Source organism: Nyctereutes procyonoides, unplaced genomic scaffold (genome assembly GCF_905146905.1).
Source record: "Nyctereutes procyonoides isolate TBG_1078 unplaced genomic scaffold, NYPRO_anot_genome, whole genome shotgun sequence".
NCBI classification, from domain to species: Eukaryota; Metazoa; Chordata; class Mammalia; order Carnivora; family Canidae; genus Nyctereutes; species Nyctereutes procyonoides.
In genome coordinates this window covers 16,708,768-16,724,717 of record NW_026575144.1, presented here as the reverse complement: position 1 = coordinate 16,724,717, position 15,950 = coordinate 16,708,768, and the positions used below count along the sequence as shown (strand labels likewise).

General features: G+C 36.5%; 1 protein-coding gene across 1 annotated transcript in view; it reads right to left on the bottom strand.

The window, feature by feature from the left end:
* RYR2 (ryanodine receptor 2) overlaps positions 1-15,950 on the bottom strand; it is a 755,069-nt gene that overhangs the window by 287,560 nt on the left and 451,559 nt on the right. The window contains exon 25 of the mRNA XM_055308992.1: positions 12,076-12,159. Coding sequence (XP_055164967.1) covers positions 12,076-12,159 — 84 coding nt within the window. The remainder of the gene's footprint in view (positions 1-12,075; positions 12,160-15,950) is intronic.

The following is a 15,950-nucleotide window of genomic DNA, read 5'->3' as shown; positions in this document are numbered from 1 at the left end:
TAGCACCAAATACATATAGCTCATGTTAAAAACATCAATGTGTTACTACCTCCTTGAGCTTTCTGGGAAAATTCTACTAGAATCAGTCACTAGATCTCTTTTTCCTGCAATCTATCTGTTCACTAGGTATCCTTTCAACTTCCTTTCCTTGAATATGCAAAGTTCCCATTCCATCATTCATCCTGAAGTTTAGCTTATGAGAAATATATATGGAACTAAATAAATACAATCAATATACTCACTTTCCAAGGCATCAAAATTCCTTTGCAGTTACTGGCTCTCAATTTATTTTGATGTAGCATACAGTCCATAATTAAAATAAAACACTAAGATTAATAAGCTATATATACTAGGCTTCAGTTTCTTTTTTAAAATACATTTTTGCCTGGAAAAATAAAACATAACTGGCAAACTGCCAGCTTTATCTGCATCAAATTACCAAAGATGTAAACAAAAAATTGATAGAGTTTGGCTCCACTGATGAGCTGTCATGTTGAGTAGCAATTTCGTTTCGTACCTCGTTCCCACCGTTTTTCCTAAGCAGGTATTCTAAATGAGCCTTTGAAACAACATGTTCAATATAATATCACTAAAGGGGCAATTAAAGTGGTGTAACAAAAAACAGGGCAGAACACCAAAACCGCTAGGCAGGAAAGCCCTTTTTTCTAGCCTTTCCCACCTCTCAAACTGACTTGTTTACCAGGAATCAGGTTAAATGAAGCTTGGAAGTCATTATGCTGTGAAAGATGTGCAGTAAACATGAAAAGATTATGTCCAAGTTCAGTGGATGTTAGGTGTAAATTTCAAAACCAAATCAGCCCTTCAAGTTCCCTGGAACAAATGGGAAAATCTCAGATGGCTGCACACCAGAGATATTAAGGACAAGTTTTGCTGGGAGCACATCTATTAAAAATGCATACTGGACTGACATTTCCACAGACAGAAGAGAGAGATAATTCAAAAACCTTCACCAGAAAACAAATACAGGGAAATTCATTTCAATGTAGAAATGAGAAAGGAATCAGACAAGGGATATATTTTTTCTGTTTCACTTTTTTGTTTTTAAGTAAATATAATATGATGATATGCCTGGGAGGCCTCCCCTGCCCCACCCAATTCCTTTTTTATCAATTTCTTTTTACTTCAAGTCTTTCTGCTACCCTACAGCTCCTTTGAAACAAAACCACAAGGTATCCAATGCAGCAAGAAGGGGTCATCTCAAGAGAGAGACCAAAGAAAGCCACTCTTGGCTTTTGGATTTTTAAAATAGGCTTTGAAGATTCTCTGCAGAGACAATGGTCTTTTAGATAAAAGCCCTTTTGATATTAAAAATTATGCTTTTGAATATCAAAAAAGCAAGGCTCAGATGCATTGAGACCTAAGGAAAACCAGATAAAAATTCCTTCTCCTGCCCAGAGAGATTTGAGAGTATAGCAGGAAGCTGGAGCTCCCCAGCACTTACCCAGGTAGAGACAAGGTAGATTCCCAGGGCCAAGGTGAACTTCTGTCTTGCTTCCCAGAGCATACTGACGAATCTCCCACACACAAGCCCTTCCTTGCAGAGAACAACTTCAGAAAAATAGAAGTGGCAGCCAACCAAGTCTAGGCTGATAGACAGCCGTCCCCATTCCCTCCACTAACAAACTACAAACCCCAAATTGCTGGAGAGGGTAATGTTAGGTTTCTGGCACTCTCTACATAGTCTTAAAGAGAGCTAAAAGAAGAGTAGTGTGACCTGGAGTACTGATACAAATGAGAAGAAGAAACCGACTGTGTAGACTCATCACCAAAGACCAGTGGTGAAAACAGGCACCCCATGAGATGCCAGCAGCGATGAATGAAGATAATTGACAAAGGCACTTTCCTCTGACCAACTAGAGTCATGTTTCTGAGCCCTCTTTCAGACACACTCTGATCTTGGACTGTGTCCTTGTTCCAATTAGTTCCATTTTAGCAAGAATCCTACTGGATCAGTTTAATGAAAATCCTCCACCCTTGGTATCTGATCACATTTCCCACCTCCCACTCTGGATATCTTATCACCAGGTAGGTCAGCCTTCAGCAAGAATCCTATCAAGCTGGTTTTGCAGAATCTCCCTCCTCCTTGATGTCTCCTGTTAGTAATCTTCTATCCACTGTCCCCAACCTCCTTGGCTATGAATCCCTACTTGTACTTGCTGGATTCAGAATGGAGTCCAGTTTGATACAGAGGTCTCTTTTCCCCTATTACAACAGTTCTTGAATAAAATTTGCCTTTATGGCTTTAACTTCTGTCCAGCTCCAGTTTTTTTGGACATAATTCATTCATGACAGCAAAATCAAATAGGTATACTGTGGATCCAATGTCTCCTCCTCATCAGGTAGATGTCCCAAATACAGGTAGCCCCAGTGGTAAGAGGGAGGTAGACAGTGAATTCAAATTCAACAACAAATATTCATTCAGTGGTAGAATGTATTAGGCCCTATTCTAGGAACTAATGATAGATCATACAATAACATGGACAAAAAAGTCTACAGAATTATGTTCTGATGCAGAATCAGGCAATAAACAAAGTAAATATAGAACAATACTATGTTAGAAGATGTAAGTACTGTGGGGGGGAGTAGAAAAGAGGCATGGGGAAAGGTAAAATTTTAAATAGGGAGCAATTTTATTGTATTTTAATTTTTTATTAAATGGGAAAATAATCTTACAGAGGTTAGGAAAGATTGCTTTGACAAGAGGACATTTGAATCACAACTTAAAGGTGAGAATCAATACTGAAAACATCAATTTCAAAAGATGGCACTGAACAGTCTAGGATTAAGTTTCTTTCTTTCTTTCTTTCTTTCTTTCTTTCTTTCTTTCTTTCTTTCTTTCTTTTTTTTAAGATTTTATTTATTTATTCATGACAGAGAGAGAGAGAGAGAGAGACAGGCAGAGGGAGAGACATGCAGGGAGCCTGACGTGGGACTCGATCCTGGGTCTCCAGGATCACACCCCAGGCTGAAGGTAACACTAAACTGCTGGGCCACCCGGGCTGCCCTAGGATTAAGTTTCTAACACTAAGCTTTATTCTGGTGCAAAGTCCATTAGCCTTGAATATGAAATTAAACTGGATCAGAGAAAATAAAAAACATTTTTTTAGTACATTTTTAAATTTATGGTTTGTGAAATTTACTCATTACACATAAACGGAGTGTATAAACCTGTTTTTTTTTTTGCCTTTGTAATCACAGTACTTCATCATTAAAGAAAAAAAACAACTGTATTTGTAACACTATCTTTTACTTAGGTAAATATTTACATAAATTGAATTTAGTACATATGTTATGTCTATATAAACTGTGTATATATGTGTGTATACACACAGACACACATCTCATGGGCCTACACATTCAAGCATCCAAGCCTTCATCTCAGAAAGTCATTTATATATATGTATATGCATTGAGAATATCATTCTTAGCCATTAGGTGCCCCAATATCCCCACTTAACCCCTCTACAACCCATCACTACCCGGCCTTCATAGCATTAATAGTAAGAAGGGTACAGAGGGAATTTATCACTGGATTTAAAGACCTCTTAGACAATTCTAAACACTACTAATTCATAATTCAACACTTTTATTTCCCAGTGATATGTACAAGCAACCACAGAACACTATTATGTTCTGTGCTGACTTAGTAACATAGATAAGTGCTAAAGAAAAGTTTTAAGAAATGGCACTGGCATTCAGACAAGGATTTTCTTTTCATTTAAATCTATAGTTTTGTTTTTAAATCTCAATTACTCAGGCATATTAGAAATTGGTGATCACAAGCTCTCAGAGAGAATTCTTTTCTGCTGCATTTTTTCTTTGTCCCTATAGTAAATGGACTTTGTGTTCATCAAACCATGCAGTGGTTCAAGAACTTTACAATAAATGTGGGAAGGTTTGTGAATTTATAAATTGATGATAATAGGTTATACTCTTCAATTGCCTGGTTATTTGTGTTGAGGAAGAATAAGAAGAAAGGGAGAAAAGAACTACAAAGAATCACACATTCCATAAAAGTGCTTAAGGATTTTTAATGAAATGATATGTATTATACATAAGAAAAAACTATATTCAAATAGTCTATTTTCAAACAGGAAATGCAGAACATAATTCAAACAACACTTTGAGTGTACAAGTATCCTTAAATCTGAAATGGGGCTCTTGTAGGCAGTATGCAGGGTTTTTTCTTCCTATCCAGTCACACTGTGCCTTTTTTGATTGGGAAATATAATCCATGTACATTTTGAGTTCATTCGATATGTAAGAACTTAGTAATGCCATCTCATTCATTGCTGTCTGGTCCTTCTGTACTTCCAATGCATTCCCCTCCCCCCTCTGTTTATGCCAACTTTTGTACACTGATTATACTCCATGGAGGTACACTCTGTTTCCCTTTGTCTTTTGCAGATCCACTCTAGGGGTCTGCTTTGTGGTTACCTTGTAAATTTACATAAAATATCTTATAGATGAAACATTCCATTTTAGGCTGATGGTAATATCTTCAAACATCTATTAAAGGCTCCTCTTCTGCCCTCTCATATATTATTGATGTTACAATTTACCTCTTTTTGGGTCATGCATTCATTAATGATTTAGAGTATAGGTTTTTAAAAATATTTTTATTTAGAAAGAGCACGCGAGTGTGGGGAGCGGCAGAGAGAGAATCCCAAGCAGACTCCACACTGAGTGGGGAGGCCAATGTGGCACTTGATCTCACAACTCTGAGATCATGACCTGAGCTGATACCAAGAGTCAGACACTCAACCTGACTGAGCCACCTAGGCACCCTAGGAGCTATACTTCCTATTACTCTTCTACTTTGACTTCCATATTGGAGTTGCATGGTTAACACACCGTCCGAACATAGAGTTTCATTTCATTAAGTCTGATTATTTGATTTTTCCCCACTTCCAATGTGCTGTGAGCTTTCATATTCCTGGTTTAGCATCTTGCCAATTCAGCTTGAAGAATTCCTTTCAGCTTTTCTTGTAAAGCAGGTCTAGAGGCAGTGAACTCCCTCGGCTTTTGTCTAGGAAAGTCTTTATTTCTCTTTCACATCTAAAGGATAACTTTGCCAGACAGAGTAGTCTTGGCTGGCAATTTTTATATTTCAACACTTTAAATACATTATTCCACTCTCTCCTGGTCTGTCAGAGTTTCTGTTGAGAAATCTGATGGCCTAATGCAGTTCCTTTGTCAGTTCCTTCCTTTTGTCCCTGGCTTCGAGATTCTTTATGGTTGATTTTTGACAGTTTCATTAAATTGTGTCTTGGAGAAGGTCTTTTTACACTGAGATAACAGGGTATGCTGTTAGCTTCATGGACTTGAATGTCCAAGTCTTTCTCCTGGTTTGGGAAGTTGTTGGCTAATATTTCTTTAAATAAACTCATCCCCTTCTCCTCCCCTTCCCCTTCTAGGGCCTAATCATTCAGATATTTACTTTTCTGACAGACTCTGAGAGTTTTTTAAGGCTTTGTTCACTCTTTAAACTTAGTTTCCAGTCCTCTTAACTGTATTAATTCTATATTTGTATCCTCCAAGCCACTATTCTTCCTCCACCTGATTTTCCCTGAGACAGATGTTCTCCTCTCATATAGATGAATATACTTCATCTCATTCACTGAATTCTTCAGGTCCAGTATTTCCATTCAGTTCCTTTTTAGAATATCAATCATTTTGATAAAGAGCTCCTTCTGTTCGTTAACTTTATTCCTGATTTCACTGGATTGCCTGAGTTTTCTTGGAACTTGTTGAATTTCTTCATAATAGCTATTTGAATTCTTTATTGGGTTGTAATGTTCTTTGCCTTTGAGCTTGGTTGCTGAGAATTATTTTCTTTTTGTGATGCCATATTTCCTTGATTTTTCATGTTACTTTCAGGTATGTATTTTTGCTTTTGCATTTGAAGTAGCCAAGAGCCTCATAATTAGCACTGTGTCTTTTCTAGTTCTTACAGTTTGCTAGGCAAGTTATTAGAGACCTCTCTCTCTCTCTCTCTCTCTCTCTCTCTCTCTCTCTCCCTCTCTCTCTCTCTTTTTTTAAATCTCCAGAGGGGTCGCTATATTTCAAGTTTGTAGTTTTTCCCTTGCCCACGAAGTGTGGCCTGTTTTCTGGGCATGTTCCCCATCTCCTCAGGCTTGCCTTTCTGGACAAATTCAGGAGCACACACACAACTAGTGGAAAGAGTAGGCGGAAGTATGGGTTTAACACTTGGTTAAATGTTGGGGATGTCCACGGATTTGGTAGGAAGATGGGATAGGACATGTCATTATCAAAGGCTTGTGGCTGGATTTTCTGCTGAGCAGATTCAAGACTGAAATTCTTATCTACCTCTTTCCCCAAATCCTCACTAAGCTCCCATGAAAAAGATCCCATCCTAGTACTCTGGATGCTGGTGGACAGAAATGGGTTTCTCCAGCTGCATCCTGCCAGCTGAGGAAGCTGAATCCTCTCTCCCCATCTGCCTCTTTGCCTACAGTAGAGGTTACCTGTACTGATAAATCAGCTCCAAAAGCCTCCTTTTTGGAGGTAGGGCAGTGCCTAGAAAGTTTCTCATACCACTTTCACTTAAAATAAACTCATATTTTCCTTTTTCTTTTTTTCTTCAACAATGTGTTGGCATCTGCCTTTTGGAAGACTGGATTTCTGCAAGTCCTCTGTGGTTGGTGAGTGCCTGCTCAGTTCAGCACTCACCTGATTCTTGCCCAATAGCCACAACAGGGGTCCAGCCAGTTTCACCAGTGGGTTCTGGAGGTTCCACAGTTTCTGGAGTTTGTCTGTCTCCTAAGATCTGCAGTGGTAAGATTCTGCTTGGGTCCCTTGGAGTAAGGTGCAAAATCTGGAAACCTCCACAAAGATGCTCTTGTTTATGTATGGATGTCTAATTTGTTGATTAAAAAGGGGGATAAAAAGGAGGAACATCTTCTGAGTCATGTTGCTGATGTCACTCATGTAGTAGGCATTTTAGAAACTAGGGGCATTGTAATAAATAAAGCCTGGTCTCTATTGAGTGCATAGTCACAGAGGTCTATTCCTCTTCTATTAGATTTAATACTAGGTTTTTCATCTGTATTAGATATTAAAGATTTGTTTATTTCTTTTTACATTTGTACATGATATCTCAATGGTGTTTTAAAAGATGCAGCAATATTACTGAATTTATTGCTAACAAGTAACTCTATAGATGCGTCTGAGTTTTCCATGTAATATTACCTGCTGTTGATGACAGTTTGTTTTCTTCTTTTCCAAAACTCATACTTTTTTCTTGTCTCATTGCATTGGCTGTGTGAATATATCAGGTACTAGTGACTTACACTATCTCATCCCTGAATCCTAAAGGAAAAACTTTTGGGCTTTATCTTATAGATTGGTTGTTGTTGGCCTTTTATCAGGTTCAGAAGGTTTTCTCAGACTACTGCTTCCTAAGAGTTCATATGCTTATAAGTAAAACATTTTATAAAATAGTTCTAAATGCATTGGGATAATTTTAAACTAAGGCATTTCCTTTAATAACTATAACTCTAATAACATTTTCTTCCTTCTTGACTCAATTTTGGTATTGGTCTACACAACATCCATATCATTTAACTTAGGAAACTTTGGCATAAATTTATACATTTTGCTAGTTCTACTGAATTATCATTAAAATTGCAAAAATAAATCTTTTTTCCTTTATCAATCTTTCCAGAGGTTTTATTCTTCCTGCTTATGAACATATGCTTTCTTCCAAGCATTGCTTTATATGAGCAATTCATATGTTTTGATAGCCTTTTCCTTTTCCATTCTTGTTTTTAAAATTTTCATGATGATACATTTGATCCACTAGTTATTTCAAACTACACTTTGATGTTTCTAAATGTCATTACTTTATATAGAATTTTTTGGTGGTTGCTGTTACTCCTTGTGATTGAGTGAATGTGATCTTTATGTTGTCAATGTCCTCATGTCATAGATGCTAAATTTTACATATGTCCCTTCTGTACAGTGTTCTACATACGCCACTATTTTACTTTACAGGGGTTTAAACTTTTATTAATCTTCACTAACATTACACACAGCAGTTTCTGAGAGTTGTGTTATGAATTATCACTATAATTGTATATTTGTCTATTTATTTCAGAAAATGTATTAATATTTTGACTTTTTGAAGCTATTTTACTTGGTGCATACATGAGTTGTTATAGCATAATGCTTGGGTTGTTTTGTTTTGTTTTTTTAACCTTTGTACAGTGACCTTCTCTTAATTTTGCTTCCAGAGCTATTTTGTCTTATACAGGACAACGGATAAGAAGGAAACTACAGTCTCCTTTTGAGTAATGTTGCTTGGGTACATCATGTTCTCATTATTTTCAATATTTCTATGTTCTAACTTCTTTTTAAATTTTATTTAAATCCCAGTTAACATACAGTGTAATATTTAGTTTCAGGTGTACAATATAGTGATTCAATACTTCCATACACCACCTGGTGCTCATCACAAGTGCAATCCTTAATCCCCATTACCTAATTAACCCATTTCCCCCACCCGCCTCCCCTCTGGTACCATTAATCCACCACCATGCTGACAATTAGAATATTATTAACGCCACTATATATGTGTACTCCTCATATATACACATAAACATATACATATGTACATATAAATATAAATCTATATAAATAGGTTTTGCTTGTTTTTCAGTCTTAAAAAATAGTGGTATATTTTAGCCTTGTGGGATATATTTTTATTCATCCTCAACATTATTTTTTAGTTTCATGTACATTGCCATTTATGACTAAAATTCATATTTTTATAACGTTATTACATCCAACTTAATCCATCTTCCTAATGAATAATATTTCTCCTATTCCTCTCCCTTATTTTTATTCTATTATAGATATTTCTAAAAACAAGAGCTTTCATGTTTGTTGGTGTGGACTTTTTCTAGGGTTTATCTCTAGGAGTGAGACCACTGGGTAACAAGATGTGCAAATGTTTACTTTTATACAATGATGCCAAATAGCTTTAAAAATGATTGTAAAAACACTCAAAACTTTTAGACTTGTGTGGATCTGCATCCATATCAGTTTTTGTTATCAACAAATTTCTTAATTTTTGCCAAAAAATAATAAGATGGTATCTCATGGAAAATTTAGATGTAGTATAGACTGCCAGCAGGTGTGAAGAGTTTTCATTTAATGATATCTGTCCATTTCCCCATCTATTTTCAAATAATGCAGAACTACTAAAAGCAAGATAAAGAAAAGCCATCAGTAAAAAATTATGAAGGCAGAGGACTTTAATTCATTCCTCAACAAGACTAACATATTGCAAACCTTGTGTCCTATGTTTTCATTAATTAATCGATTGGTTTATATTTATCTTAGATTTAGAGACCAGAATTGAGACGGCTATCATAGAAACATATATTAACCCCTATTTCAACAGAAAACAAAAAAAAAAAAAGCCTGACTTTTTCTGACAAATTTTGTTTAAATTGATTAAACATTGAAAACTGGCTTTATCAATTAGGTTTTACTGCAAATGAATTCAATGAATTGAATAAGCTAAATTCTGGCCCCAGGAGGTTTTTGTTTTGTTTTGTTTTTTAAAACTATTTGCTGGAGCATTTTTATGTTCACAGCAGAACTGAGAGGAAGATACAGAGACTTTCCTGCCTCCACACACCAGCTTTTCCCTATTATCAACATTCTTCAAGCAAGTGGTACATTTGTTACAACTGATGAACCTTCATTGAGACACCATTATCATCCAAAGCCCATAGTTTACATTGTGTTGTACATTCCATGGGTTTAGATAAATGTATAATGACATTAGATAGTCATTATAGTGTCATACAAAATACTCTCACTGCCCTAAAAATCCTCTGTGCTCTGCCTTTTCATCACTTCCTACCTCCCAACCCCTGGAACCACTAATATTTTTACTGACTCCACAGTGTTGCCTCTTCCAGAATGTTGTACAGTTGGAATCACAGTTTTTTTTTCCTACTTTTCAGATTGACTACTTTGCCCCAAAGTTTTGACAAGATACACACACACATTTACATAGCATGTAATAATAATAATTTCTTAATTATGCTGGCAAAGGCAATCTGAAATTAACATTTCCATCTTTGTATCCTTGCATACATCAAGTTGCAAGTACAGTATCTTTAAGTGAAAGTACAGATATAACTACTAGTTTTTGTTGTTTGACATCTTAATAATGCCTTATGATATATAATTACCAAAAAACAGTGAGTGACTTCAATAAGAGGATAATAAATTATTTTCCAAGTAAGATGGTTTCTAATTTTTTGCTTTAAAAACAAACTGAACAAGGAAGCATATGAGTGAGCGGTCATTAAACATGCTTTCTGAGGATGAACGACTACAAAGTTTTGGTTCACTGAAGTGATATTTTTTCTTTCTTTCTTTCAACAGATATTTTTCCTTGAGTTATTTTTTAAGAAAAAATTACTTATGTCAACAAATGATGCAAATGACCCAGAACTTGTCTCTTTTTTATGAATAAATATTTATACATGGATATATGATATAAATGGAAAAAGAATAGCTGAATCCATTTCATTATGCACTATTTCCAATAAAATCTTACTTTTTTACACTGATCTTTATTAAAAAATGAATTTATGTTGAATACTTAAATACCAAAAATAATTATAATAGCTCAAAAGAAAAATTTCAACATTTACTATGATCACAGAAAACAAACAAAAAAATCCAATTTATATTTACATATGGTTATAAAGAAGTATGACAGGGTGATCACTCAAAATATATTTTAATAGGGTAACATTTTGTGAAGGAAATGGATTAGAAACACAATTCAAAGAGAAAAACAAAATGATGCAAAAATATGTTATCAATGTTCATATATAGTTTCTCAATAGATGATGGCACATACCTAATCACTCTGGTATACTTTTATTAGTGACACTCAAAATTAACAAGAAGTGTCATTTCAAAATGTAAATTAGTGAAGATGCCATAAAATAGCATCCAATGAAAGTGCTCAAATTTTTAAAGAAAACTTTTAGAAACTAAAAATGTGTTAGGTAATAACATAGTTTTACACATTTTTTTTAATGGAATACCTGAGTATTTGTTGAACTAGAGGACTTGCCTGAATTGGTATCTGCATAGCAAGCTCACTGTTTCTATTTTGATTTTATTTTTTATCAGGGATAACTTGAGGCCAGGGTGATTAATGGAGATTATGAGGTGACTGCTTTGCTTTATCCTCATGGTATTATTTTACACATGTCCAGACTGGCTATCTACAATGCAGAGGCCTCAGAAATTAAAATTAAAACAAAAATAACAACATGAAACAGCAATCATTTGTTGAGCACTTGCTCATTTAATACTCCAAATTTCCCTATGAAAAAGGCATCACCTGTTAGCAGCTGAGAAAGCTGAAGTTTTGAGAAGTTAAATTGGATCACAGAAAGAGGCTGTACCCCAGCAGGTGAAAATCACCCACAGGGCGTTCATTGCCTCAATTTACGCATCTTAAAATGGAAGCAATAGTACCAAACTTTGTAATTATTCCTAAAATATTTTCTTTTGATAAAAAGTAAATTAAATTAGGGATGCCTGAGTGGGTCACTTGGTTAAGCATCTGACTCTTGGTTTCAGCTCAGGTCATGATCAGGGTCATGAGACTGAGCTCCGTGTCAGGCACCATGCTGAGCATGGAATCTACTTGATTCTCTCTCTCCCTCTCTGTTGCCCCTTCCTCCCACTTCCATGCGTGTTTGCACTTTCTCTCTCTCAGATAAATAAATACATCTTTAAAAAATCAAATTACATTATAAAATATCTTGGTGCAAACTGGAAAGCCAGACATAACAGTTAGGGATATGGGCACAGGGGTATTCAGACACACCTACACACAGGGAAAATAACATACATTTTATAGCGTACTACCAAATATTTTCCGAGCTTTGCTTCCTCTCCAAGCAAGTCATCTAGGTTTCCATTGAGAGTTACTTGGATGCACTAAACCAATGCATAGACTGTTTAGTGTTGCTTAGACATTCAACTTACTTCTTGGGCAGCTTCATTTTTTTCACCTTTTCTTCAGCATGTTCATCTGAAATGCCCACATGACATCCTAATGCCAGCAAAGTCCTGGAAGACAAAACCAGAGATAAATTACAAGAACTCCTTCTCTGTGTCCAAAATAACCCAATATAATAGCAGATGGGAATTAGGCAGAACAGTCCACCTAGAAAGCAGAGTAGAAACTGTTTTTAGAGCAAAGGGAAAATATTATTTATAGATTATTTACTTTTGAGTAATGAGCAAGTCATTGAAAACTGAAATATCACAAAAAGTAATATATTGAATAGTAAGTCTTTCTCCAACTCCCTCCCTGTAGTCCTGTTTCTTTCCCGAAAGGCATTACAAATACTTTACAAATACTAACATGTCGGTGTGTGAGTGCACACACATGCATGTGTAGTTTTCCCTTTTGGGGGGAAAAAAGAAACACTACACAAATTCCCTTTTACACAATGGGTACATTCAAGAGACCACGCTCTGCAATTTTCTATCTTGACTTTACCCTGTAACTCTTTCATATAAAGCTGGTTTATTTTATTTATTTTTATTTTTTTTGACGGTTTTTATTTTTTTTTATTTTTTTTATTTTATAAATTAATTTTTATTGGTGTTCAATTTACCAACATACAGAATAACACCCAGTGCTCATCCCGTCAAGTGTCCCCCTCCGTGCCCGTCACCCATTCACCCCCACCCCCCGCCCTCCTCCCCTTCCACCACCCCTAGTTCATTTCCCAGAGTTAGAGTCTTTATGTTCTGTGTCCCTTTCTGATATCTCCCACACATTTCTTCTCCCTTCCCTTATATTCCCCTTCACTATTATTCATATTCCCCAAATGAATGAGAACATACACTGTTTGTCCTTCTCTGATTGACTTACTTCACTCAGCATAATACCCTCCAGTTCCATCCACGTTGAAGCAAATGGTGGGTATTTGTCGTTTCTAATGGCTGAGGAATAGTAAATTGTATACATAAACCACATCTTCTTTATCCATTCATCTTTCGATGGGCACCGAGGCTCCTTCCACAGTTTGGCGATTGTGGACATGGCTGCTAGAAACATCGGGGTGCAGGTGCCCCGGCGTTTCATTGCATCTGAATCTTTGGGGTAAATCCCTAACAGTGCAATTGCTGGGTCATAGGGCAGGTCTATTTTTAATTCTTTGAGGAACCTCCACACAGTTTTCCAGAGTGGCTGCACCAGTTCACATTCCCCCAACAGTGTAAGAGGGTTCCCTTTTCTCCGCATCCTCTCCAGCATTTGTGGTTTCCTGCCTTATTAATTTTCCCCATTCTCACTGGTGTGAGGTGGTATCTCATGGTGGTTTTGATTTGTATTTCCCTGATGGCAAGTGATGCAGAGCATTTTCTCATGTGCATGTTGGCCATGTCTATGTCTTCCTCTGTGAGATTTCTCTTCATGTCTTTTGCCCATTTCATGATTGGATTGTTTGTTTCTTTGGTGTTGAGTTTCATAAGTTCTTTATAGATTTTGGAAACTAGCTCTTTATCTGATATGTTATTTGCAAATATCTTCTCCCATTCTGTAGGTTGTCTTTGAGTTTTGTTGACTGTATCCTTTGCTGTGCAAAAGCTTCTTATCTTGATGAAGTCCCAATAGTTCATTTTTGCTTTTGTTTCTTTTGTTTTCGTGGATGTATCTTGCAAGAAGTTACTGTGGCCAAGTTCAAAAAGGGTGTTGCCTGTGTTCTCCTCTAGGATTTTGATGGAGTCTTGTCTCACATTTAAATCTTTCATCCATTTTGAGTTTATCTTTGTGTATGGTGCAAGAGAGTGGTCTAGTTTCATTCTTCTGCATGTGGATGACCAATTTTCCCAGCACCATTTATTGAAGAGACTGTCTTTCTTCCAGTGGATAGTCTTTCCTCCTTTGTCGAATATTAGTTGACCATAAAGTTCAGGGTCCATTTCTGGGTTCTCTATTCTGTTCCATTGGTCTATGTGTCTGTTTTTGTGCCAGTACCACACTGTCTTGATGACCACAGCTTTGTAGTACAACCTGAAATCTGGCATTGTGATGCCCCCAGCTATGGTTTTCCTTTTTAAAATTCCCCTGGCTATTCGGGGTCTTTTCTGATTCCACACAAATCTTAAAATAATTTGTTCTAAGTCTCTGAAGAAAGTCCATGGTATTTTGATAGGGATTGCATTGAACGTGTAAATTGCCCTGGGTAGCATTGACATTTTCACAATATTAATTCTGCCAATCCATGAGCATGGAATATTTTGCCATCTCTTTGTGTCTTCCTCAATTTCTTTCAGAAGTGTTCTATAGTTTTTAGGGTAGAGATCCTTTACCTCTTTGGTTAGGTTTATTCCTAGGTATCTTATGCTTTTGGGTGCAATTGTAAATGGGATTGACTCCTTAATTTCTCTTTCTTCAGTCTCATTGTTAGTGTATAGGAATGCCATTGATTTCTGGGCATTGATTTTGTATCCTGCCACGCTACCAAATTGCTGTATGAGTTCTAGCAATCTTGGGGTGGAGGCTTTTGGGTTTTCTATGTAGAGTATCATGTCATCGGCGAAGAGGGAGAGTTTGACTTCTTCTTTGCCAATTTTAATGCCTTTAATGTCTTTTTGTTGTCTGATTGCTGAGGCTAGGACTTCCAATACTATGTTGAATAGCAGTGGTGAGAGTGGACATCCCTGTCTGGTTCCTGATCTTAGGGGAAAGGCTCCCAGTGCTTCCCCATTGAGAATGATATTTGCTGTGGGCTTTTCGTAGATGGCTTTTAAGATATCGAGGAAAGTTCCCTCTATCCCTACACTCTGAAGAGTTTTGATCAGGAATGGATGCTGTATTTTGTCAAATGCTTTCTCTACATCTAATGAGAGGATCATATGGTTCTTGGTTTTTCTCTTGCTGATATGATGAATCACATTGATTGTTTTACGAGTGTTGAACCAGCCTTGTGTCCCGGGGATAAATCCTACTTGGTCATGGTGAATAATTTTCTTAATGTGTTGTTGGATCCTATTGGCTAGTATCTTGTTGAGAATTTTTGCATCCATGTTCATCAGGGATATTGGTCTGTAATTCTCCTTTTTGGTGGGGTCTTTGTCTGGTTTTGGAATTAAGGTGATGCTGGCCTCATAGAACGAATTTGGAAGTACTCCATCTCTTTCTATCTTTCCAAACAGCTTTAGTAGAATAGGTATGATTTCTTCTTTAAACGTTTGATAGAATTCCCCTGGGAAGCCATCTGGCCCTGGACTCTTGTGTCTTGGGAGGTTTTTGATGACTTCTTCAATTTCCTCCCTGGTTATTGGCCTGTTCAGGTTTTCTATTTCTTCCTGCTCCAGTTTTGGTGGTTTGTGGCTTTCCAGGAATGCGTCCATTTCTTCTAGATTGCGTAATTTATTGGCATAGAGCTGTTCATAATATGTTTTTAAAATTGTTTGTATTTCCTTGGTGTTGGTAGTGATCTCTCCTTTCTCATTCATGAATTTATTAATTTGAGTCTTCTCTCTATTCTTTTTAATAAGGTTGGCTAATGGTTTATCTATCTTATTAATTCTTTCAAAGAACCAACTCCTGGTTCTATTGATCTGTTCCACAGTTCTTCTGGTCTCAATTTCGTTGATTTCTGCTCGGATTTTAATTAACTCTCTTCTTCTGCTGGGCGTCGGGTCGATTTGCTGCTTCTTCTCTAGCTCCTTTATGTGTAAGGTTAGCTTTTGTATTTGAGTTCTTTCCAGTTTTTGAATGGATGCTTGTATTGCGATGTATTTCCCCCTCAGGACTGCTTTTGCTGCATCCCAAAGATTTTGAACAGTTGTATCTTCATTCTCATTAGTTTCCATGAATCTTTTTAATTCTTCCTTAATTT